At 38.6% G+C, this 26829-nt stretch overlaps 1 protein-coding gene across 6 annotated transcripts in view; it reads right to left on the reverse strand.

Annotated features, from left to right (window-relative positions):
* TSN (translin) overlaps positions 1–24426 on the reverse strand; it is a 54991-nt gene extending 30565 nt beyond the window's left edge. Inside the window, exons 1-7 of one of the 6 annotated variants that reach the window (XM_053666545.1) lie at positions 23991–24399; positions 22812–22905; positions 21530–21626; positions 19764–19879; positions 18984–19063; positions 14928–15095; positions 11239–11308 (exon numbers count right to left, since the gene is read on the reverse strand). In XM_053666545.1, the coding sequence (XP_053522520.1) occupies positions 11239–11308; positions 14928–15095; positions 18984–19063; positions 19764–19879; positions 21530–21626; positions 22812–22905; positions 23991–24056 (691 nt within the window). In that variant the 5' untranslated portion in view covers positions 24057–24399. Of the gene's footprint in view, positions 1–11238; positions 11309–13061; positions 15096–17835; positions 18277–18983; positions 19064–19763; positions 19880–21529; positions 21627–22811; positions 22906–23990 lie in introns of those variants that run through there. The other 5 variants (XM_053666546.1, XM_037145353.2, XM_053666544.1 and 2 more) reach the window with 5 other exon arrangements.
* Positions 24427–26829: the final 2403 nt, after the last annotated feature.

The raw sequence follows: 26829 nt of genomic DNA on the forward strand, positions 1-26829 counted from the left end.
GGTGGTTTGTGAGTTACCCCTAATTGGTGCACCTCAAGGACAGCACAACTGGTGGACCAAAGGCATAGACCTGGCACGGAAGGGCACTGAGGGGCTGGCAGCGAACCAAGGAACTGGGCAGGAAGCTGGGCGATGGTGCAACTCAACCTGGCTGCCATCCCTGTAAACCACAGAGAGAAAAGCTACACCAATGCCCCCTCAGCCTGCTACAGCCAGGAACACCAGCAGAACTGGCTTGGCCAGTTTAAAGCCAGCAGGAGGCTTTTATTATTTTTTTTAATTCCTTCTTCCTTCCTTCATTTTTTTTAATTCCCCCAAGTGAGACAATAAAACCTGGAACTGTGAAAGGACCAGGTTAGACCCAAAGAGGGTTCATCCTAACAACTGAGACGGTGAGATAAATTTCACTTTGCTACTCCAGACAGACTTGCAAATATTTGTGTATTTGCAAGTATATTTGTATTATTTGTATATTTGTATTATTATTTTTTCATTATTCTTACAGGTTTTATTTTATTAGTATTTTTTTTATTTCTCTTCATTCTGTTTAGTCTTCTTCCCTTGGTTTGTTAAATTGCATTGACTGACTGGTTTCCCTTGTTCTCTTTCATAATGTATTTTTAATTTTGCTTCTTTCACTTCACTTGGGATCCAACAGCATAGTACTCTAGATTCTGTACTTCCTGTTTTTGCTATTCAGATTACAGATTCTGTCACATGATTGTTGCTCCATTGCTATTGTAAATAATTGCTGTTCCATACAATAGTAGATACTACACAGCAACCCCCCAGATCTTACCTTACTTCACTGTTTTGGGAACTTTACTACTGTTGCGGTGAATTCTATTCTCGTGCACACTAGACATATTTTCTATCCTTTACTCTCACTTTATCTCATAATCTGACCTCCTACAACCTCACTGCTTTATAGATCCAACTCAAAATCCTCACCCCCACAACAAGAGTCTTATCTGTTCTCCACCCTTCCTAAAAAGTGGCAAGTTGGGAAAATATCATGGTTAACATTATACATATCCAAAGGATCTCCTATTTCTTCTCTGTGGGTCAGTACTGTAAATCCCATAAGAATACATTCCCACTGTCTTAAACCATTTTGCTTTCCCCCTCCAAAGGATCACAAAAAAGAGGAGGTGGGAGCTGTGAACACCAGTATACCTGTCAATGAGGAAACCCAACAACAAAAGAACCACCAACAGATAACAACGGAAGAACATGAAGGAGGGAGTGGAAGCTAACCTCAACACTAACCTCAACCCAGGACCAGTCTAGAAATACAATCAAATGGTGGAGAAATAACCTGGAACAAAAATGGAAGAATAGCAAGACAGAAGCCTCAGAGCCTCATACAAACAGAAGAACCAGCTTCAACACAACCTATCCACACCTGCACAACAGAATACAAGACGTAATAGATGGAGTAACCCTCAGTTAACCAGATGAAAGGAAGGTCCCACTAAAGAAAGACCCACCCTGGCTGGTGTAGCTCAGTGGATTGAGCGCAGGCCTGCAAACCAGAAGATCATGGTTCGATTCCCAGTCAGGGCACATGCCTGGGTTGCAGGCCAGTTCCCAGAAGGGGAACCATGAGAGGCAAACGTACATTAATATTTCTCTTCCTCTCTCCTTCCCTTCCCCTCTAAAGATAAATAAATAAAATCTTTAAAAAAAAAAGAAAAAGAAAGACCCAACAACAATCAAAACCCAAAGATATACAGAGAGCCAACATAAACAACAGCCCTAGACCAGTGAACTCAGGAAATTAAAGAGACTGCACCACTGAATCCCACAGATCTTCTACAATAGTTCACACTATAAACCTAGGTAGTCAGAACAGATCAATTTAGGAAGGAGCAGCTAACAAGAAGAGCCTCACAAACAATGGGAAGACAAAGAAACAATCCTGAATAAAAGAAGAGGAAGAAGCCTCAGAAAGAATGCTAAATAAAATAGAGGCAAGTCAACTATTACATATGAGTTCAAAGCAATGGTTTTCAGGAAGCTCAATGAACTCAGAGAATTACCAAAACTACGGGGAAACTATAATAAACTCACTGCAAACTACATCAACATGAAAAAGGAAATAGAAACTATCAGCAAAGGCCAAGAGGAAATGAAGAATACAATTTCTGAATTGAAGAACACAGTAGAAGGAATCAAAAGTAGGCTAGATAAAGCAGAGGACTGTATCAGCCAGCTGAAGGACAAGGTAGAAAAAAACACGCAGAAAGAGCAATAAAAGGAAAAGAGACTCAGAAAGAACAAAGAGAGTTAAGAAAACTGCTGGCTACATGAAACGTAATATTATCCATATAATAGGTATATCAGAAGGAGAAGAAGAGCAAGGGATAGAAAACCTGTTTCAAAAAGTAATGATGGAAAACTTCCTTAATTTAATGAGAGAAAAAGTCACATAAATCCAGGAAACAGAGTCCCAATCAAGAGGAACCCAAAGAGGCCCACTTCAAGACACATCATAATTAAACTGGAAAAATTCCAAGACAAAGAGAGAATCTTAAAGGCAGCAAGGGAGAAACAAGAAGTAACATACAAGGAAGCCCCGATAAGACTAGCAGCTGAGGGGGCTTTCAAGATGGCGATGGAGTAGGACGGAGCAGATACCAGTTCCTAGTACAAAAGGGAGAGAAACCTGTCCGATCGGAGGAGGAGAAACCAGCAAGCCAGCAGTTGCCAAGCATATATGAAAATAAGGAACCAGAAACCTCATCGGTCATGGAGGAACCAGACGGTAGGGAGACAGCAGTGGTACAGTAGTCTCTAGGACGGAGCGAAGAGAAACAGCAGGAATCTCCACCGGTTCCTGGTTGGGGGACCAGCGCCCAGTGGTGAGAGCCCAATGGCACTGTGGGACAGCATTCAGCGCTGAGAGGGCTCCCTCCCTGGGATTTTTCAGCCGGGCTGGCCAAGTAGCCAAGGCAAAGAGGTGTGGAAGGGATTTCAGCTCGCGCACAATTTGGGGGACTAGTCGCCTGACACGCAGTGTATCTGGGCGAGTGCCTGACAGCAACTACGCCAACGTTCAGCGCCCGGAAAGCTCCCTCCCTAGCATTTTTGGGCCAGGACCTGCCAAGAGGCCCAACCAGAAGGGAGCAGAGATTTCAGCCTGCACACAGTTCTGGGTCCAGCGCCTGGCGTGGTGCTGCTCCATCCCTAGGTTTTTTCGGCAGAGGTTGGCCAGGGGACCCACACAAACACAGGAGCAGAAGGGATACACACCACGCAGCGTGCCATGACGTGCTCACAAAGTTTCTAGATCGGCGCCCAGTCCTCGGATCGGCTCCCAGCTTCCAGTCCACCTTCCTCAGATAATCTGGAAGCCCCGGGCGCTGAGGGGTCCTGGGGAAAGAGCTGAGACCCTCAACCCCCTCCCTTTCTGGCCAAGCAAGGTAGGGTGCCAGGAGAGACTTGTTTGATAGAGTTTACAGAGAGGGTGGGGAGGACAAAGGGCCCCAACCAAGGACTCTGCGGTTGCCAGCCCAGGAGAACGGAGAGGTACAGCGTGGGGCTCTAAATCCAATAGACACAACAGCCTGGTCTGCTTCAAACCCAGCTTGGCAGCGAACCCAAGATTGGGCAGAGGGCCTAGAGCTTCCCCACAGAACGGGGGCCGGTCTGTGCTCAATCCCGAGGGAACCAGGCAACTAGGCCGGTGCAGGTGCTCGCAAACACAGCAAACCAGCCCATAGCAGTAACCCCTGGGAGGGGAGTGCTGTGAGGAAGTCCTAGTTCCCCATTGTAGGGAGCTGGGTAGAAGCGCCAAGTGTCTGGATCCTGAGAGGGGCTGGCTTAAAAAAATCACAACAATCGACCCTCAGCCAACTGCAACCAGAATAACCAGTTCAGCTAGTTTGAAGCCAACAAGTGACATTTCCTTTTTTGTTGTTCTTTTTGGGGGATTCTTTTTGTTTGTGTTTTTTGTTTCTTGTTCTTTTTATTTTACTTTATTTTATTTTTATTCTTTCTTTTTTTTTACCTTTCATCCTTTCCATTCCTTTTCTTTAACTTTTTGCTTTTTTAAAGTAATCTGTTATTTCTTTTAAATTTTATTACTGTTTCACCTCCCCATACTTTTGTCCTCTTTTCTCGGATTTTGTTTTATTTCTTCTTCTTTTCTTTCTAAACTTATTGCTCTTTCTTCCATTCCCCTACCCTTTTTTTTCTTTCTTCCTTTTATTTCTTTCCTTGTCATTTCTTTCTTTTACCCACAAGAGTCACAATCAACTTGAAAATATGAAAAGACCAGAGCTGGACCCATAGAAGAGGCCTCCCAATAGTAGAGTCAGAGAGACAAATTGCACATTGCTGTAGGAGAGAAGCCACAAGTTGCTGCATATTTGAGTAGGTGGAAGCAGAAAATGACAGGATAACCGAAAGAGACTGCACCACTGAATTACACAGGCATTCCACCACAAAAGTTCACACCATAAACCCAAGGAGTCAGAACAGATCAATCTAAGAAGCTGAGGCTAACAAGAAGAGTCTCACAAAAAATGGGAAGACAAAGAAACAATCCCCAAATGAAAGGAAAGGAGGAACCCTAAGAAAGAATGTTAGATGAAATAGAGGCAAGACAACTATCAGATACTGAATTCAAAGCACTGGTTATCAGGAAGTTCAAAGAGCTAACAATGAGCTACCAGAAACTATAGGGGAGCTATAACGATCTCACCTCGAACTACATCAACATGAAAAAGGAAATGGAAATTATTAGCAAGGGCCAAGAGGAAATGAAGAATACAATTTCCGAATTAAAAAACACAGTGGAAAGCATTAAAAATAGGGTAGATGAAACAGAAGATCGGATTAGTGAATTGGAGGACAAAGTAGAAAGCAACTCACAGAAAGAACAGGAAAGGGAAAAGAGACTCAGAAAGAATAAAGAGGGATTAAGAGAAATGCAAGACAATATGAAACGTAATAATATCCGAATAATAGGAATACCAGAAGGAGAAGAAGAACAAGGGATAGAAAACATATTTGAAAGAGTAATGAGAGAAAATTTCCCTAATTTGACAAAAGAAAAAGTCACACAAATCCAGGAATCACAGAGTCCCATTCAAGAGGAACCAAAAGCAGGCCCACTTCAAGATACATCATCATCAAAATGGCAAAATTCCAAGACAAAGAGAGAATCTTAAAGGCAGCAAGGGAGAAAAAAGAAGTAACATACAAGGGAGCCCCAATAAGGTTATCCACTGACTTCTCAATGGAAACACTCCAAGCAAGAAGAGAATGGCAAGAAATATTCCAAGTAATGAGAAACAGAGGCCTACAACCAAGGCTACTTTACCCAGCAAGGCTCTCAATCAAGATAGAAGGCCAAATAAAGAGCTTCCAAGACAAAAGAAGTCTAAAAGAATTTGCTGCCACCAAGCCAGCTCTACAAGAAATACTAAAAAAAACTGCTTTAAGGAAAAGAAGGAAAAGAGACAGACAGAGAGGAACACAGGTACAAAAATGGCAATGAATAAGTACCTATCAATAATAACTTTATATGTAAATGGATTAAATGCTCCAATCAAAAGACACAGAAAAGCGTCATGGATAAGAAAGCATGACCCACACATATGCTGCCTACAACAGACCCACCTCAGGACAAAAGACCATCACAGACTAAAAGTGAAAGGCTGGAAACAAATTTTCCAAGCAAATGGACAAGGAAAAAAAGCTGGGGTAGCAATTCTCATATCAGACAAAATAGACTTCAAAAAAAGGGCCATAAAGAGTGACCCAGAAGGTCACTTCATAATACTCAAGGGAAGAATCCACCAAGAAGACATTAACATCATAAATATATATGCACCCAACATAGGAGCACCAAAATATATAGAGGAATAGAAAATCTTAGAGGAATTCAAGAAAGATATAGACAGCAACACAATTACAGTGGGGGATTTTAACACCCCACTATCAAAAATGGACAGATATTCCAAACAAAATATCAACAAAGACATTGCGGCATTAAACAACACCCTTGATGAAATGGACCTAACTGATTGATATATACAGAGCTCTTCACCCCAAAGAAGCTAAATACACATTCTTTTCAAATGCACATGGAACATTCTCAAAGATAGACCACATGATAGGGCACAAAACAAGCCTCAACAAATTCAAGAATATTGAAATCATACCAAGCATTTTCTCTGACCATAAAGGACTGAAACTGGAAACCAACCCCAAAGGAAAAAACCCAAAACACCCAAAATCATGGAGACTGAACGGTATGCTATTAAACAATGAATGGGTCAAGAATGAAATTAGGGAAGAAATCAAAAAGTTTCTGGAAACAAATGAAAATGATCTCACAACAACCCAAAACTTATGGGATACAGCCAAGGCAGTCCTGAGAGGGAAGTTTATAGCAATACAGGCCTACCTAAAAAAAAACAGAAACATTTCAAACAAATGACCTTACTCTACACCTGCAAGAACTCGAGGAACAACAACAAAGACAGCCCAAAGCAAGTAGAAGGAAAAAAATAACCAAGATTAGAGCAGAATTAAAGACATAGAAAATAAAAGCACAATTCTAAGGATCAATGAATCCAGAAGATGGTTCTTTGAGAAGATAAGCAAAATAGACAAGCCTTTAAGTAGGCTCATCAAGAAAAGAAGAGAGAAGACACAAATAAACACATTCAGAAATGAAAGAGGAGAGACTACAACTGATACCACAGAAATAGAAAGGATTGTAAGAAATTACTATGAAGAACTGTATGCCAAGAAATTTGAGAACCTATGTGAAGTGGACACATTTCTAGAAAAATATAATCTCCCAAAACTCAATGAAAAAGAAGTAGAAAACCTGAATAGACCAATAACAGCAAAAGAAATTGAAGCAGTAATCAAAAAATTCCCATCACACAAAAGCCCTGGACCAGATGGGTTCACAGGAGAATTCTACAAAGCATTTAAAGAAGAGCTAACCCCCATTCTTCACAGACTATTCCAAAAAATCCAAAAGGATGCAAAACTCCCAAACTCCTTTTATGAAGCCAGCATCATCCTAATTCCAAAACCAGATAGAGATACAACAAAGAAAGAAAACTTCAGGCCAATATCAATGATGAACATAGATGCTAAAATCCTCAACAAAATATTGGCAAATCGCATCCAACAATATATCCAAAAGATTATAAACCACAACCAAGTGGGATTCATCCCAGGAATGCAAGGATGGTTCAACATTCGCAAATCAGTAAATGTAATTCATCACATAAACAAAAGCAAAGACAAAAACCACATGATCATATCAATAGATGCAGAAAAAGCATTTCATAAGGTACAGCACCCATTTATAATGAAAAGACTCAGCCAAATGAGAACTTAGGGAGCGTTCATCAACATAATAAAGGCCATCTATGAGAGACCTACAGCCAACATCATATTCAATGGGCAAAAACAAAAATCCTTCCCACTAAGATCAGGAACAAGACAAAGATGCCTGCTTTCACCACTCCTATTCAACATAGTATTGGAAGTCCTAGCCACAGCAATCAGACAAGAAAAAGAAGTAAAAGGCAACCAAATTGGAAACCAGGAAGCAAAACTGTCAGTTTGCAAATGACATGATAATAAACATAGAATATCCTATAGACTCCTCCAAAAAACTACTCAACCTAATAAGTGAATTTGGTAAAACAGCAGGATACAAAGTCAATATCTAGAAATCAAAGGCATTTTTGTACACCAACAATAAAACATCAGAATCAGAAATCAGAAAAAAATTCCCATTTGATACAGCAAAAAGAAAAATAAAGTACCTAGGAATAAACCTAACCAAGGAGGTAAAACACCTGTACTCACAAAAGTATACAACACTGAAGAAAGAAATTAAGGAAAACACAAACAAATGGAAGCATATACCATGTTCATGGACTGGAAGAATTAACATCATCAAAATGTCCATTCTACCCTAAGCAATAAAATTACTCGAAATGTCCATATTACCCAATGCAATCCCTATTAAAGTACTAATGACATATTTCACAGATTTAGAACAAATATTTCAGAAATGTATATGGAACCATAAACGACCCTGAATAGCTGCAACAATTCTGAGAAAGAACAAAGTAGGAGGGATCACAATACCTGATATCAAACTGTATTACAAGGCCACTATAATCAAAACAGCCTGGTACTGGCATAAAAACAGACATAGACCAATGGAACAGAACAGAGTCCAGAAATAAACCCAAGTCTCTATGGTCAATTAGTATTTGACAAAGGAGGAGGAAGTATAAAATGGCCTCTTCCACAAGTTGTGTTGGGAAATGTGACAAAAAAATGAAAATCGATCATGAACTTACCCCATACACAAAAATAAATTCAAGGTGGACAAAAGACATAAATATAAGATGTGACACCATCAAAGTCCTAGAGGAAAACATAGGCAGGAAAATTTCAGACATTCCACATGGCAACATCTTCACTGATATTTTCCCTCGAGCAAGGGACATAAAGAATAAAAAAATGGGACCTCATCAAATTAAAAAGCTTATGCATGGCTATAGAAAATAGCATTAAAATGAAAAGAGAACCAACTGTATGGAAAAATATATTTGCCAATGACACCTCAGACAAGGGTTTGATCTCCAAAATATGTAAAGAACCCACATGACTCCACTCCACGAAGACAAATAACCCAATTAAAAAATGGACAAAAGACTTGAACAGACACTTCTCTAAGGAGGACATACAGAGGGCTCAGAGACATATGAAAAGATGCTCAGCATCACTAGCCTTCAGAGAAATGCAAATTAAAACCACAATGAGATACCACTTCACAATGGTCAGAATGACCATCATAAATCAACAAACAAGTGTTGGAGAGGATGTTCAGAAAAGGGGACCCTAGTGCACTGTTGGTGGGATTGCAGAATGATGCAGCCACTGTGGAAAACAGTATGGAATTTCCTCAGAAAGCTAAAAATGGAACTTCCTTTTAACCCAGCAATTCCACTGCTGGGATTATATCCTAAGAGCCCTGAAACACCAATCTAAAATGACCTGTGCACCCTAATGTTCACAGCAGCACAATTTACAATAGCCAAGTGCTGGATGCAACCTAAGTGCCCATCAGTAAATGAGTGGATCAAAAAACTCTAGTACTTTTACATAATGGAATACTATGCAGCAGAGAGACAGGAGGATCATGGATGGAACTTAGCATACTTGCTAAGTGACATAAGCCAGGCAGTGAGGGACAAATACCATATTATATCACCTTTACCTGGAACATAATCAACAAAAGAAAAAAGCAAACAAAATATAACCAGAGACACTGAAATTAAAACAATCTAACAATAGCCAGAGGGGAGGGGGAAGAGGACAATCGGGGGGAAGGTTTACATGAACTACTATAAAGAACACATGGACAAAACCATGGGGGAGGGTGAAAGCAAGGGGGGGAGGGTGAAAGCAAGGGAGGGAGGGAGGAAGGTCTGGCTGAGGTGGGGGGAAAACACAGACAACTGTAACTGAACAATAAAATAATTTTTAGAAAAAGACTTGTATAAAAATGTTCACAGCAGCATGATTCATAATAACCAAAATATTGAAAGGTAAATCCTCATCAGCTGGTAAATGTGGAGTATCCACAAAAGAGAAGACTAATCAGGAACCAAAAATAACATAAACCTTAAAACATTATGCTATGTGAAGACACAACAGACCATATACTATATGATTCCATTTATGTGAAATATCCAGAAAAGGCTTATTTATGTAAATAAAGCCTAGGGAGTGGGAACAGCTTATTTATGAAAATAAAGCCTAAAGATCTTTCGGGGAGATAAAAATGTTCTAAAACTAAAACAACAAACAACAAGTATTGGAGAGGTTGTGGAGAAAAGGGGACCCTAGTTCACTGTTGGTGGGATTGCAGACTGGTACATCCACTGTAGGAAACAGTATGGAATTTTCTCAGAAAACTAAAAATCGACCTGCCTTTTGACCCAGCAATCCACTGCTGGGATTATATCCTAAGAACCCAGAAACACCAATCCAAAAGAACCTATGCATCTCAATGTTCATAGCAGCACAATTTACAATAGCCAAGAGTTGGAAGCAACCTAGGTGCCCATCAGTAAATGAATAAATCAAAAAGCCATGACATTTACACAATGGAATTCTATGCAGCAGAAAGAAAGAAGGAGCTCCTACCCTTTGCAACAGCATAGATGGAACTGGAAAGCATTATGCTGAGTGAAATAAGACAGGTGGTAAAAGACAAATACCATATGGTTTCACCTTTAACAGGAAGCTAAACAACAAAACAAACAAGCAAGCAAAATAAAAACAAAGATACTGAAATAGAGAACAAGGTGACAGTAACCAGAGGGGAGAGGGGAGAGAATTTCAGGGGAAAAAGAGGAAGGATTTACAGGAACTAGTATAAAGGATACATGGACAACTAAGGGGGGTGGAAATGGGAGGGAGGTAGGGAGAACTGGGGGGGGGGGGGGGGCTGGGGTGGGGGTAAAAGATAGAAAATTGTACTTGAACAATTACATTAAAAAATGAAAAAAATGTTCTAAAACTGATTTATTGGGATTGTTGCACTACTTGGTAAATTAAATCATTGAATTATACACGTGATGAATCAATTTTATATGTAAAATGTACTTGAATAGTTTTTAAAAAATTTTAATTACAGTAGATGCTCTAGTATTAGTTGACTGTTTTACCTTTTACCTGTTTTTATCTTTTCTCACCACCCTCTCTGCTGCAATTATACAGTAAACATCTTAAGGGTACAGACCAAGTCTCCCACTTATTTTTATGCTAATTTTAATGTGAAAAGCACCCAACCTAAAACTTTACATACACTGTGTTCATAACTATTTGTGGATTTAAACTGTGCCTTATAAGGCTGTGGAGTGATGCCATCAAGAGCATCAAAGAAGAAATGGTGTGTGTATCTGGAAGTCTGAATCACAGTTGTTCCACTTCATAGCTATGAACTCAAGGCAAGTTTATAGCCTAAGCCTATTCCCCAGGTCTCAAATGGGGGAAAATAAGTAGTAACTACCTTATGGAGTTGCTATGAGCTTGAAATGAGGGGATCTGGATAAAGTGTTTAGCCCAGTGCTTGAAACATTAAGAGCTTGTTGAATGTTGGCTTAAAACATGCATACACAAACCATACCACAAACATTGAAACACCAGAAAAATATTTTTCAAACAGGAAAGTACCTTCGACAGGGAAGGCAACTACAGATTGATCTTTCTTCCTGTCATCCACCAGGCATTTCACCTGTGTCAACTGAAATAAAAAAGTAAATTTTAAAATTATAATTTTTTTTTAAAAAAGAGCAGCCCTGGGACTTTCTTCCCTCCCAAGCCCATTTAAGGTTATTTATCACCAGAAATACTACTAATCATTTAATGAAAGACACTAAACACAGCCCACAACTTCAACATACAATGTCTGCCTCTCCCACATTCTCTCCAAGGTGGGAATTCACTTCCTAGGCCCTTTGGTATTTAGCAGGGCCACATGTCCAGTTCTAATCAACAAGGAGAGCAAGTAACATATCACTTTCAAACCCCAGCAGTTGTGCAAGACCCTCCACAGTTCTTTCCCTCTTCCCCAGCAACTGTTAACAGTCCAGTCAGCAGCTGCTCTGTGAGCTGGATAAGAACGTGAAGCAGACCCCCCAGCAACCTGCAATGGCAGGGAGTATGAGAAATAGTTTGTTCTAGGTCTATGAGTTTTGGGGGTTGTTTCCACAGCATAATCTGGACTTGCCTGACATCGCAAGGCTTTCAGGCTGTGAAACTATCCTAAATCTCTCACCACCCATAAAAAACCTTCTGAAGACTTTATTCTCTGGCTTCTGTGACAAGCCACACTTGCCCTGTGTTATGGCAATCTAACCATATCTCCATTTCTTCGTGTACTCCTACTTCCTCTAACTCACTAAATCCTACTATTAACCAGTGTTTTGTCCTCTGCTCATTGCTGTTTCCATTCTACATGCTCTCCAGGGAGACCTTACCCACTCTATTGGTTTATCTAACATATATGCTAAACCCATCCAAAGCTATCTCCAGGATGGCCAAGTTTCCCTCACACCCAATGTCCTGCTGGACCTAGTCAATCCATAAGCATCATAAATCCAATATATCCAAAAGCAAATGCAACATCTGCCAACCGTCCTCCAGATATGCACTTCCTCCTACAACCCCTACCTCAAATAACAGCACCTAAATCCACTCAGTCACCCAGATCAGAAACCTGACAGTTACACTAGACTCCTCCTTCTCAGCCCACCCTCATTCAACCAATCAGTCCAGTCAACATCACCTCCCTTAAATGTTCATTAGTTTGAGGGGAAGGGAGATTGTTTATTTTTGTTTATGCTTATTATAGTAAACACTAAGGAAAGTTATTTCAGGTTCTGAATACATCTTATTTTGGTGTCAGCAACGACAGTGATGCTCTACCAGAAGAAGCAAATAGTTAAGTCCAGACCAAGAAAACAAGAGCTAAGATCTGTGAGTGCACAATTATAAAATTACTCCAGTAGCAACCTGCATTTTCAGATCATCTCCTTAGCTACTAATTTAAGTACACATCTCAGAACACTGGCAAAGAAGCTTTCATTCTTTATTAAAGTCCCTTAAGCAATATTCATATTACTGTTCAAGTTTAAGATAGGGCAAATCTTATATTTTAAGTTCTTTTCTTCTTCTTCTAAGTCTATGAAGAAAGCACCCACTAATTCATCTCTATTTTCTCTAACCTGCTTGATTTCCTAAAACTAAATAAAGCAATTCTGGTACAGTAAAACCAGAGCCAATGCTTCTCAACAACTTCAGTTAAAATACTTGTAATTTCACAGTCAAGGTAGATCACACAAATGGTACCTGCGAGCTATAGAACAGTTATGTGCCTGCTGTCCTTTTAATTATTTTCACTAATACACAGCAGTTTGCGCTTATCACCCCTGGTCTTTCTGCCTCAAAAATTCAGAATTTACTCTCAACTATAATTGAAAAAAAATTTTAATGTGTTTTAATTTTTAAAAAGAATTTATTTTCCATATACACAAGTTCTCACAGCAGCACACTAAATTATGAAAGAGCCCCCCCAAAATTTTTTTATTGCTTTACAATAAGCTAGCAACAAACACAAATGAATAATTATAAACATAACACTTCTAAAGTCTCAAAGGGAGTTACAGGACCAGAATGTGCTCCTACACTTAAAATGCTTTTGTTGAAACTAAAACCTACAACTTTTGCTGAGAACTTTAATATTCTCAAACAGAATCAATTTACCTAAGAGACAAAGAAAACTATTGTCAAATTTTACTGCCTGTGTGTGATCATGTAATCAAAAGTCCATTATACTCAATTCAGACAGTGCTATTACTGCACAATGCAGATGACCATCCTAAGTATTTTATAGATTCTAACAGCTTTTCTTTCTACAAACTGTTTTACACAAAGAGCTGTCAGGAAGTTTTCTAAAATCCAACAATGTAGAGCAATATATGCCTCGTTTCTACCTCTTTCCTCATGATGGAAAATTTGGTCAGTACTTAATTCAACCTGACAAAAGCTTTGATTTCCATGCCAAATATCCCACTGTATGAACAGGAAACTCAAACTGGAATCAGGCATGGAAAGGTGACGTATCTAAAATCTCCAGATTATTCTGAAAATACTATCACCTTCCTTTCACCTCCAAAAAACTGTGGATTGTCACCATATTAATAACTTTAATCCAACAGTAAAAATGACACAGCAAATATTCTTAGATCTAACTGAAAATGGGGAGGGAAAGGAGTGTGCCAACAAGATTTACGTGACTTGCCCAAAACTATAAATCTAAACCTGTTGGAGAGTCGTTAACTACCTAAAACTGCTTACTCTAAAAAACAGTACCAATCAACTGTTTTATATTGTTTGTTTTTTTAATCCAAGGTTTTTCTCTTTCTTCTGGCCAAAGCACAGCATTTTTCTCTCAGAACACACCAATGAGGCAAATTAACTTCACTGGGTGGCTTTATACTCGCACACCAAACAGTCTAGCTGGCTGCTAGGGAAAAGGTTTCAAATCTTAGAAATTTATCATGTGAAGTGCTAAAGATGTGTGTGAAAATGATTTTTAAATGTCTGCAGCAGCAAAATGTTAAGGCAACATCAGGAAACCAAGGTGTTTAAAACTTTAAGCCCTACCCATCTTCCCTCTCAGTAAACAGAGCCAAATGATATGATGTTACTCAATCCTTTAGCATAAAACCTTACCAATATCTTGAACTTGACTTTGCAGTTTAATTCTATATTTTGATGGCAGTGAGAGAGAACCCTGGACCTATAACTCCCTTGCAAAAAATTTCAACATCTGATTTATTCACCAGGCTTAAAATATAGGAAGAAAATATAAGTTTCCTTTGCTTAACAAGCAACCTTTTTAATTATCTGTTTTCATACTATATCCAGGCTATATCTGTGTATGGATGGCTAATTTGGGGATAGAAAATATCAAGGGCCACTTCCAAAGACTCACAAGACAATTGGTACCGGGGTAAACAAGAAAGGAACTTTACCAAGAGACTGAGATTTGCACTTTTTGAAAGAAGTGAATTAGAGAGCAAATTCAAACAAACAACAAAAAAAATACCTGTCCTTGTACAGGCTATTCTTTTACCCCCAAAGAAATGTCTCAATTCTGATACACACCATACAACTGGCCAAGAAAATAAAGCGTGGTGCTTAGCAATGGGGCAGGTAACTATGGTGAGCAGTACTGTGCTCACCCTCACTGGCAACCACTGAGATCACCAGGGCCAGGTATGGGTAGTCTCCTATTTCTCTACACAAGCTGCTACTGTCTCCTTATTGAAGCCCCGGATGGAGAGATCATAGACCACCTCCTCTACTTTCTTCACATCATACTTCAAGCCATCATAGCGCTTCCTCAAGGAGTCGTTTTTCAGGTTGAGAAGGCGGAAACCAGAATCCAGCTCATTGATGAAGGTGGAGATGTGAAGGGGCCGGGAGTAGTCTCCAGCAGTCACACTGTTGACAGACAGCCTTGACTATACAAGGAAAGAGAAACTGGGATGCATTACATCATGGCTCCTTCTTAACATGTCCTCCAAATCATAATTACAAGACCCTCAGGCAACAAAACTTTTCCATACTGTCTTCGATAATTACATTTTTAACAAATGCTTAATATTACTAAATTAGTAACTTAAGAAACCATTCCCTTTTTGTTGGAGTTTTTATGGTCTACAATTTATTTTTCTTAATTATTATTAGTAAACCTATAGTAAATACCCTGTAACAGGTCATGTTTTCATCTTTAGAATTATTTTTATAACATAATTTCTCAGGAAAGAGATTAAAGAATAAAAGCAAAAATAACTCATAAAGTTATGCAGTTAAGTTGTTCTTGAAAATAATTATATGAATTAACAGTTACCAGGAACATGTTTTGACACTATTTTGAAACAAAGCAGTATTATCACCTTTTACAATTCACACATTAGTAAATATGCACAGCTACCTCATCCTTAGAATTGGCATTTCTCTGATGACCAGCAAAACATAACACATACAGTCAGTGACTATATGGTGATCAACAGATGGTTTATAAACGAACAGACACCCTGAACTTTTGTACCCACTTTAAAACACAACAGTGAAGTGGTAAGATCAAAATAGCAAATGGCTCCAGGACCAGACAGCTTCACTACTTAAATCCATCAACATTCAAAGGAAATTTAAGCCCTGACCACTGTGGCTCAGTTGGTTGGGCATTGGTCCAGAGAAAAACGTTGCCGGTTCAATTCCTGGTCAGAGCACATGGCTGGGTTGCAGGTTCAGTCCCAGGTCAGGGCATGTACAAGAGGCAACCAATCCATGTTTCTCTTCCTCCCTTCCCCTCTCTCTAAATAAATAAATAAAATCTATAAAAAATAAAAAGAAAGAAAATATAATACCTATCCATCTTCAACTTTTCCAAAAAAGTGAAGAGGGAGGAATGAATGCTTTCTAACTCACTTTACATGGCCAACATTATTCTGAAACCAAAACCAGGCAGGGACAACAACAACAAAAAAAGGTTACAGGTCACTATCTCTGACAAACATAGATACAAAGGTCCTCAACAAAATACCAGCAAATCAAATACAACAATACATTAAAAGGATCACACACCATAATCAAATGGAATTCACTGCAGGGACACAAAGATGGTTCAACATTTACAAATCAATCAATGTGGCACACATTAACAAAACAAAGGCTAAAAGCCTTGGCTGGTGTAGCTCAGTGGATTGAGCAGGGTGCTGCAAACCAAAGGGTCACAGATTCCCAGTCAGGGCATATGCCTGGGTTGTCTGCCCAGCTCCCAGTGGGGGCCATGTGAGAGGCAACCACACATTGATGTTTCTCTCCCTCTCTTTCTCCTTCCCTTCTCCTCTCTCTAAAAATAACAAAAAAAAGAAATCGAATATTTTTTAAAAACAAAGGCTAAAAATTATACGAACATCTAAATAGATGCAGAAAAAGCATTTGACAAGATACAACATCCATTTCTGAGTAAAAAAAAAACTCTCAATAAAATTAGTATAGAAGTACCTCAACATAATATAACAGCCATATATGATAAACCCACAGCTAGCTAACTTCATACTCAACAGTAAAAAATTGAAAGCTTTTCCTCTAAGATAAGGAACAAGGCAAGGATGCCCACTCTTATCACTTTTATTCAACATAGTATTAGAAGCCCTAGCCAGAGAAATTAGGCAAGAAATAAAAGGCATCCAAATTAAAACCAAAGAAGTAAAACTCACTATTTGCAGATGACACAATTTTATATACGGAAAATCCTAAAGACTCCACCAAGAAGAACTATCAGAAATAATAAAAACAGTAACACTGCAGGTTAATCAATATACAGAAATCTGTTGCACTTCTCTATATTAACAATGAACTATTAAAAAGAGAAATAAAAAAAGGATCCCACTACAATTACAACAGAAATACATAAGAGCCCAGAAATAAACCCATAATGTATGAACAACTAGTTTACAACAAAGGAGCCAAGAATATACAATACAGAAAGTCTCTTCAATAAATGGTGTTGGGAAAACTAGACAGTCTTATGTAAAAGAAAGAAACTAGAACACTATTGTACACCATACAAAAAATTAACTCAAAATTGATTGAAGAGTTAAATCTAAGACTTGATACAATAAAATACAGACAGTCTTAGTAGTGTTTTTGTGAATATCTCCAAAGACTAGAGAAACAAAAAACAAAAACAAATGGAACTACATCAAACTTAAAAGCGTTTTCACAGTATAGAAAACCATCCATGAAACAAAAAAGACAACCCACCAAGTGGGAGAAGATATTTGCAAATGGGATTAATATCCAAAATATACAAAGAACTCATACAACTCAACAAAAGAAAGCTAATTAAAAATGGGCAGAGGATCTGAAGTCATTTTTCTAAGGAAGACATACAGATGGCCAACAGGTACATGAAATGATGCTCAAATCACTAATCATCAGAGAAATGCAAATTAAAACCACAGTGACATTATCACCTCACACCTGTTAGAATGGCTATTATCAAAAAGATAATTTTTTGCTTTATGTAATGGCTTAATATACAAAGTTCTATAGGGATTTTTGGGTCTTCAAAAAACAGAAGAGGGCTCACTGGGTTTAAGAGATTGTGAATAAAGAAACAATTCCAAAACCAAAATGGAAATAAGCAAACTACATGGCAAGATGCACTGAGAAAAATAAGCTATAATAAAACCTCGATAAATAAAATTAATTAGGGACAAGTTTAGGTGACAATGTAAATAAATTTAAATAATATTTAAATTCTCCATTAAATACAAATGTATTTATTTCAAGGATAAAGACTAAATTGAATATATCTAAACAGTGTGGCCTCATAAAAATCCTTGTGAAAGGTATTGTAATGTAATTGAAAAGTGATTCATAATTGGTATATGAACTAGTAAAAGGGTATCTTTTAAAGAGAGCTTTAAAATTATTTAAGTTGTTCACCTGGCTGGTGTAGCTCAGTGGACTGAGCACGGGCCTACGAACCAAAAGATCACGGTTCGATTCCCGGTCAGGGCACATGCCTGGGTTGCGAGCCAATTCCCAGCAGGGGCCAGTTCCCAGCAGGGGATGCACCAGAAGCAACCATACACTGATGTTTCGCTCCTTCTCTCCTTCCCTTCCCTTCTAAAGATAAATAAATAAAATTTTTAAAAAATAAAATAAAATAAAATTATCTAAGTTGTTCGGATAATAAATACTGGTGAGAACGCAGAGAAAAAGGAATCCTCACATACTGCTGATAGGAATGTAAACTGGTGCAGTCACCATGAAAAACAGTATGGAGATTCCTAAAACAACTAAGAATAGAACTATCATATGGTCTACCAATGTTCTTGGTATTTATCCAAAAAATTTTAAAACATCTATTTGAAAAGACATATACCCCCTATACTCAATGAAGCATTATTTATAACAGCCAAAACATGAAAAAAATTTAAGTGTCCATCAATGGATGAATGAACAAGGAAGTGGTACATTTACAATGGAAAACTACTCTGCCCTAAGAACGCAATCTTGCCATTTGTGACAACATGGATGTACCTTGAGGGTATTATGTCAAGTGAAAAAAGATGGAAAACATGAATGCCATATGTTTGCACTTGTACGTGAAATTTTAAAAAGTAAATAAGTAAAACAAAACAAAATAAACTCATAGATAGACTGGTGGTGTTTACTCAAGATGGGGTCGGAGTGGTGGAAGCAAGCATGCAATAGAGTATATAGATACCTAGTTATAACACTGTACACCTGAAATTTCTAGGCTATTAACCAATGTTGCTTCAATTTAAAAAATACAAAAAAATCAAATGGAAAATTACTAAGCATATTACCAGTTCACTAGCAAGAATTAAAATTCCTGAGAGATAATCTTCTACATCCAGATGAAATCCTTTCTCCCGATCTGGCTCAACTAAAAAAATATTAAAGATAAGGTCATGATATGAATACAAATTAAGCCTTAGCATTTTTTTAAATGTGCACACACACACAAAAATATTTCCTCCAAGTAAATGGAAAAGAAATGGATCACAAACCTTTTCTCATTAACTTTTATTTTTAATTACAGTTGACATAAAATATTAACCTTGCCAACTAGACCTTACTGCAAGTTTTTCTAGCTCTTAAGCAAAATTCAATTTTCCCTTCCATTATTCTCTCAAAAAGTAATACCACAAAAAATGGTACCCATTAATGTCAGAAAATAGCTGTTTTCAGAAGATGTAGGGAGAAGACTGCAACTGACTTCATTGGTTGTCTGGAGAACACAAATGCACACATATAGGCACAGAGACATAAGTGAGGAGACTAAGCAAACAGACAAAATGTTAACAAGTAGTAAGTCTAAAGGGGTGTAAACAAGTGTTCACTGTATTATTCTTCCAACTTTTCTACAGCCTTGAAATTTTTTAAAACTAAAATTTACAAACAAAATACCCAGGTACAAAGAACAAGCCCCTACATATTTTTGGTTTTTGTGTTTCCAAGTAACTGGTTTTCCATATAGTTCTCATTTGTTATAATAAATAGAAAGCATAAGCCAACAGCCCCTCCCACCAAAAATTAGCCTACCGTGCCCAAATCTGCAGATCAACACCAATGAAGACACTTACTGCCAAGAATTTCTGTAACTGCTTCTCGAGTCACTAGTGTTTCTGATTCCAAGTACACAACAAATGCTGCCAGGAAGACCAAGCGCTGCAACACAAACCTCCAGTGCTCATGAAATCTACATGAATATAAGCACATTTATGTTGATGGACTAGAGACCTTTAAAAAAGATATGTTTAGTACAGTCAAATTCAAACATTTTAGAATTGGAATCCATTTTCAAATAAAATTTTACATGAAGCCTCAATATATACAATATGTAAGAGCAATATGACACTTAAATGTATTGGATAGATTCAGTATAAATATTGCAAGTTCAAATTCATGACAATTACTTATTAAGTTTAATATATAAGCATGATCCAATTTATGAATACAAAAATTTACAACTGAAGACTATGGATGACAAGTTTAATGAATAAGAACAATGATACTACTCTGAGAAAAATAAATATTGGCAACTGAAGACTAATGTAAACAACTGCACATCAGCTTTAATACCTAACTCATTCCTACATTTTGAGTGTAGGATATCAAGGTAATCCTGATTCATACATACAAGAAATAACTATCACTGCAATCACTAAATAGACTTAAAACCTCAGGATAATACAGTTAAACTAAGCTGGAAGCCTGAAAAAGAAATGGGAAATCACAACCCCTGGATATTTATGATATGCCTCCTGATTTTCAAATGTAGCAAGAAATTTGGAAAAGATTTCAATGCAGTGAGGGCCAAACAAAATCTTCCAAGAATAAGATCAGCTGTAGGGCGGCCTGGGTGTGATCTCTAAAGACCCTGATAATTCTGCCATCCTGATTTTCTATGCTTCAGTTACTAGCTTAGCGGGGGGGGGGGGGGGGGGGGTTTGACAAACTTTCTCCCTGAAGGCCCAGATAGTAGATATTTTAAGCTTTGTAGGTCACTTTCAGTCTGTGTTACATATTCTTATTTGGTTGTTTTTATTTTTTAACAACATTGAAAATATAAAAGCAATTCTCAGCTTCCAGAGGCAACAGGCCACAAGTAGTCTGCCTATTCCTGCTTTAAACAATGCCATGTGATTGTGCTATCCATTTCCCACATACTAATTCTATATATTGCCCATATTTGTGTCTTCAAGGAATCTTTTTTCAGTAAGAAAACAAACTTAAGCAGAAACTTTAGGTTCTTATATTAACCATATTTCATCAATATTCAGATGCAGTTTTTCTGTTTATCATCTGTGAAATCAGAATTCTTTTTACATGTTTCACAATTATGACTGTCAATAATATTTCTTCCATGGAGGTACATAAAATAATGAACACCTTAAAATAAATGGTAGTGTCAGTTCAACAATATATGACATAAAATACTAGGTAAATATGTTACTTGACAGTGAAATTCAAGCTTTGAGGTTAAAGTCCAATCTATATACATTCTGTTACCTAACCCCATAACCTTAATAGCATACAGTTCATCCAATTTCACAAGTAACTTAAATATACTAAAAAGATATTCTCTACTTTGACTTTACATGACAAATATTTCCAACTGCTTTTTCATTGCAAAAATTATACATTTCTAAAAACAATTTTGAAAATTAAAAAATCACTAATTTTGTCACCCTTAAAATACCACCATTAACAGTTTGATTCTTTTTCTTTCTGTTCTTCTTCTATATAGAGAGATTTTTACCTAATTCTAGGCAACTGTTCAGTACATATTACTTTTCTGCCTTTCTTTTTTTATTTAACATAAAATAGTGTTACTTTTTTTACAAACCTGTAATACTGTTCAGCAGGAAACTTGGTCTTCAAAGACATTAGATGTGTTTTTACAGTACCAAAATATTCTCGAGCTTTCAAACACCTCTTTGGAACTGATAAAAAAAAAAAAAAGGTAAACATAAAAATTTAAGACTTAGAAAATTCCAAACATAGTTCTTGCTTAATAATCTATTCAGTCTACCTGGAAATAAATCAACTTTTTTACAAAACCTCATGATTAAATATGGGATATGCATCTCTTCTTTTCAAACTGGCTTCCAAAATTTCACCTCTAGTTTCTCTACTGAGTAACCAATACTGAAAAACAAATAAAAAGCTTCCTGAAAGGGAATGTTAGGAAACACACTAGTAAGCTATCATAAATAATCTCGCCCTTACAGGAATGTGCACCAGATGCTTTCCTAGACAGTGTTCAAAGGAGGCTTAAAGTTGAACTGCTTCTACCCCTCATTATTTGGTCAAAAAGAAGTTTTATCAATTATTCTCAATTAGGCTGACCAACTACAAATCATTAAGAAACATGACTTGCCTCCAACACCTGTAATTTACGTTATTCCATAATTCTCTATCTGAAAGTGTATTTCAACTCTTTTGGTTGTGCTGGCTACATCTTACAATGGAGGTTCCATGTCATAACTTATTATAATTGATCTCCATTCAATGGGCTAACTGTAAACACATTCAGAAAACTTTACATTGGTCATTTCATATCTACAAATACATTAATAAACCACATTCGGCCTGGCTCATGTCTCTCAGTGGATCGAGTGCCAGCCTACAAACTCAAGAGTCACTGGTTTGATTCCCAGTCAGAGCACATGCTTGGGTTGTAGGCCAGGTCCCCAGCTGGGACCATTTGAGAGGCAGCCAAACCATGTTTCTCTCCCTTTTTCTCCCTCCTCTCCTTTCTCTCTAAAAAATAAATCTTTAAGCCATATTCAATGACTGAAAGGTTGGGGCTTTTTTTAAGTGCCAAATAAAAATTGCTAGAAACACAAGTGAGCTATGATACTACCACCATTATCCTTAGTTCATCCAGCACAATAAAAACATTCCACATTAACACAAAAGTGGAAAATCAACCAAAACACAGCATTCGGTAAACCTGTGAAAACGATCAACTCACTGCTTCTCCAAATTTATTCAACATAAAGCATGAGGGACATTTTTCATAATAAAATGATACAAAGTGGAAATGTCTTCTGGATGGAAAGTAACTCTTCAAATGAGATTAATCAATCATATTAAAATCTTCAAAATCAAAACAAAGCACTTACTGTCTTGAAACCCAGCACCCTGATGGACCCCTTGCAGCAGAGTTAAAATCTCCCGAGCTGTTTGTTCTAAACTCTGTACTACTTTTCGGATTTCCTAGAAAAAAAAATCAAAGTATCATATAAATTAAACATAATTATTATCATAGCCTCAAACCAATTCAAAACACTAACAATCTTTACAAGTCCTGAACTGGTACAGAAAACACCCAGTTTTGAATCCTGACTTTCCCACTTACTTCCTCTATGAGACCTTCAGGGAGTCATTCAAAAGCCTTAGGTTTCTCATGTAACCTTCAGAGGATAAAAAATACCCATCCACCCTAACCATGCCACAGGAACACTAAAAAAATTAAAGGAGATAAGGTATCTAAACCTAATTTGTAAAGAGAAGAATGAAATGCAAGACAAGGGATAGGATTTTTTTCATTCATTCATTTTACAAATATTTACTGAGTACATTTATGTGCTATGCATTGTGTAAATACTGTAGAACCAAGTATAGTCCCCTTCTTTCCGGCAGTGTAGAGGACGCTGAGGGAGACAGACGCTTGAAAAAATAAGAATCGTACAAATTTCTTAAAATGTTAATGCGTTACTAGTAAGCATGACAAGCAAAAAGGTCATCTGAACTGTGAAATCAAGAGATGAATATAAGATAACCAGGAAGAGTAGACCGAAGCACATTTCAGGAACAGCAGAGTACAATTGAAAACTCTGAGGCAGGCAACATTATGGGGAACTGGAGAAATGAAAGGGAGGCAAACTGAACATAATATACAACAGAAGACAGCATAAAATGAGAATGGAGAAACACGCCCACGTGCCTGTGGGCCACACAGTGATGGACTTTTATCCTACGTAGAATGAGAAGCCATAGTTTTAAAGAGAGGCCAGATGGTGCTTTGAAAACAACAAACCTAAAATGCATGTTCTCCGAGTCGTAAGAACTAACCAAGCCATTGACGTAAACTAGTGCTAAACGGGAGGAAAACTGAGATTCAAATGAGGTAGGTGACGCCAAGGAGACCAGATCGGAATCGGGAGCGGGAAAAGAAATGCGCCCTAGGCTGACACCAGAGCGGCTTCCCCACAGCTCTAGACTGAGCGAGGGAGAAGGGCCGAGTGCTCATACCCACCTAAGCAAGGAAAGGGAAAGGGATGGGAAGAGAAGGGGCTCACCTCCCGGATATCCTGCTCGGCAGCCAGAAAGCCCTGTAGCTCCACGAAGATCTCGCTCACAGACATGGCGCGGGCTATCAGCACAACTATCAGCGAGGGTGGCCGGCTAAGTGCATTCACCAGGCAACCAGTTTATAGTGGGTCTAAACAGGCACCACTACCACTTCGTTCGTTAGGGCCTGAGCTGCCGCCGTCGCTGGGGTCCTCCGAGGCCATCGGCGCGCAGGAAACGGGGCTGTCCGCCGCGATGCCTGGGGTGCCGCCCAAGGCCTTCAAAGCGGAGGAGCGCGCTCAAAGGGCTGGGAAAGGGCTGGGAAAGGGCTAGGAATGGCCTGGGAGGGTGGGCGGCACTTCCTGGGGGGATCTTCCTCAACCCACAGCCCGAAATAACTCGAAAGAGGTCCTTCAGGAAAGGTGGGACTGATGCAAGTGGGGCCGTGGCTTGGCGGTGGTGCAAGCACTTCAGTGAACTCGGAAAATGTGTAACTTAGATTACATTCTAGGAATGAGAAAGAAAACAATGCATTATATTTGCAACAGTAAAGGGGAAAATAAGAATACGTGGGGTGAGATGGGGGCAAAAATTTTATTCTTGCGCTTTTAACTCCTTCTCTGTATGTATTGATATTACCTGTTTTTAAATTATATAACTAAACACAACTTGTTCTCCAATGGTCGCTGGTGCCAGCATTCAACGCCAACGGGAATAACAATTTGGGATGTGGTGAAAAAGGAAGCTTTATTCAGTGGAAAATAGCAATTATGATGCAGTACAACTGTGAAGAGGCGCTGGGATGATGCTTCTCTCTGCCAGACAGTTCTTTCTACACTATTTCATGCTGGTCTGCCCTGAGCTGGTTAGCTTCCAGCAGAAGGAAACTCATGCTGAGGAAAATGAGCTTCCAGAGACAGGGGACGGGAGCTGTCTTATGTACACAGAAGGCTCTAACGCACCTGGTTCCTTAACGGTTTGTCCACAGAATTTGCTTTGGCCCACTCTTCCTGGTTATCTCATATTCATCCCTTGATTCCTCATGCAAATAAGGGCTCCAAGTTGTCACAGTCTCACTAGTTCACAAGGCACTGCCCTAATTGGTCCTAATGGAGCCACTCTGGGCAGTGAAAAAGCAAACATAGCTGCACAGCTCCAATTGGATGGGGAAAGACTCAGTCCTATGGGTTGAAATAGGATTCCAGGAATTCCTCCAAATTGTTGGCCCAGGTAGCAGAAACAGTGCAGGCAGGTAGTTCAGCACAGCTTTCTCCATGAAGTGCAGTTTGCATGAGAAGTTCCTGTGTAAACATGGTTGCTAGGATCCAGTTTGTTTTGTTTGTTTTCTAATTTAAGACCACTTGGCCACAGTAGCCCTTTTTAGTAAATATTTTCTTTCTTAGGGTCCGTAGTGTAGAGTAGGAAATTTCTCTTATACTAACTAAATTATCTCTTAAATTACTCAACTAACACCTTCCCCCAATTCCACTTCCTTAACAAGAAGCACTGTGAAGCACTGTGAAGATTTCATTTGTCCTTGCATATCAACTAAGTGATAATTTATTGTTTGCTTTGTGCCAGACATTATTCTAAAACTTCATGAAGGTTCATATTTTATCGTTTTATACTTTTGTGAAGTTGATACTGTTTTTGAAGTGAATTGATCATGGTAACAGATTAATTGACTTTCCAAAGGTCATAGGCAGCTAGTAAGTATTAAAATATAAAACGTAATGATTTCGGACTTCTGGCCAAGATGGAGGTGTGGGTAGACACACCGTGCCTCCTTGCACAACCAAAAGAAGGACAGTAACAATTTAAAAACGAAAAACAACCAGAACAAATAGAAAAATCAAAATGTATGGAAGTGCAACAACCAAGGAGTTAAAGAAGACACATTGATCCAGATCAGTAGGAGGGGCGGAGACAGGCAGCTCAGATGAAAGGACTCAAGGCAAAATGGCAGTGGGTGGACCCAGTGAGGCTGCGGATTGTGAAACTGGCTCGGCATGCAAGGCGGCTGGTAGACCAGCAGCCCCACAGTCATGCCCAGATAAACCAGATAAAACTGGGGAATGAGACAGACCACACAACCCAGGGTCCCAGCCCAGGGAAATAAAGCCTAAGACCACTGATTGAAAACACCAGTGGGGGTTGAGGCAACGGTGGGAGGAACTCCCAGCCACACAGGAGAGTTCATTGGAGAGACCCACAGGGTCCTAGGATGTACATAAACCTACCCACATGGAATCAGCACCAAAAGGGCCCAATTTGCCTGTGGGAAGCAGGGGAAGTGATGAATCCAGCAGAGAGTATAGCAAGCACCGTTATTCCCTCTCGGACCCCCCCCTCCGCATATGCTGCATCACTACACAGTGACAGGGGTTACCCTACCCTAGTGAACACTTAAGGCTCCGCCCCTTAGTACATAACAGCTGTGTCAAGACAAAAAAAATGTCCCCCCAAAAAAGAACAAATCAAAGCTCCAGAAAAAATACAACTAAGTGACAAGGAGATGGCCAACTTATCAGATGCACAGTTCGAAACACTGGTAATCAGGATGCTCACAGAATTGGTTGAATTTGCTCCCAAATTAGGTGAAAAAATGAAGTCTATGCTAAGTGAAATAAAGGAAAATGCACAGGGAACCAATAGTGATGGAAAGGAAACTGGGACTCAACTCAAGAGAGTGGACCAGAAGGCAGAAAAAAATGACCAAACAGAAAAGAATGAAGAAACAAGAATTCAAAAAAATGAGAGGCTTAGAAACATCAAGGATATCTATAAACGTTCCAACATCTGAGTTATAGGGGTACCAGAAGGGGAAGAGGAAGAGCAACAAGTGGA

The sequence above is a fragment of the Artibeus jamaicensis genome, unplaced genomic scaffold, assembly GCF_021234435.1.
Source record: "Artibeus jamaicensis isolate MK-2021 breed Jamaican fruit bat unplaced genomic scaffold, CSHL_Jam_final contig_463, whole genome shotgun sequence".
NCBI lineage: Eukaryota > Metazoa > Chordata > Mammalia > Chiroptera > Phyllostomidae > Artibeus > Artibeus jamaicensis.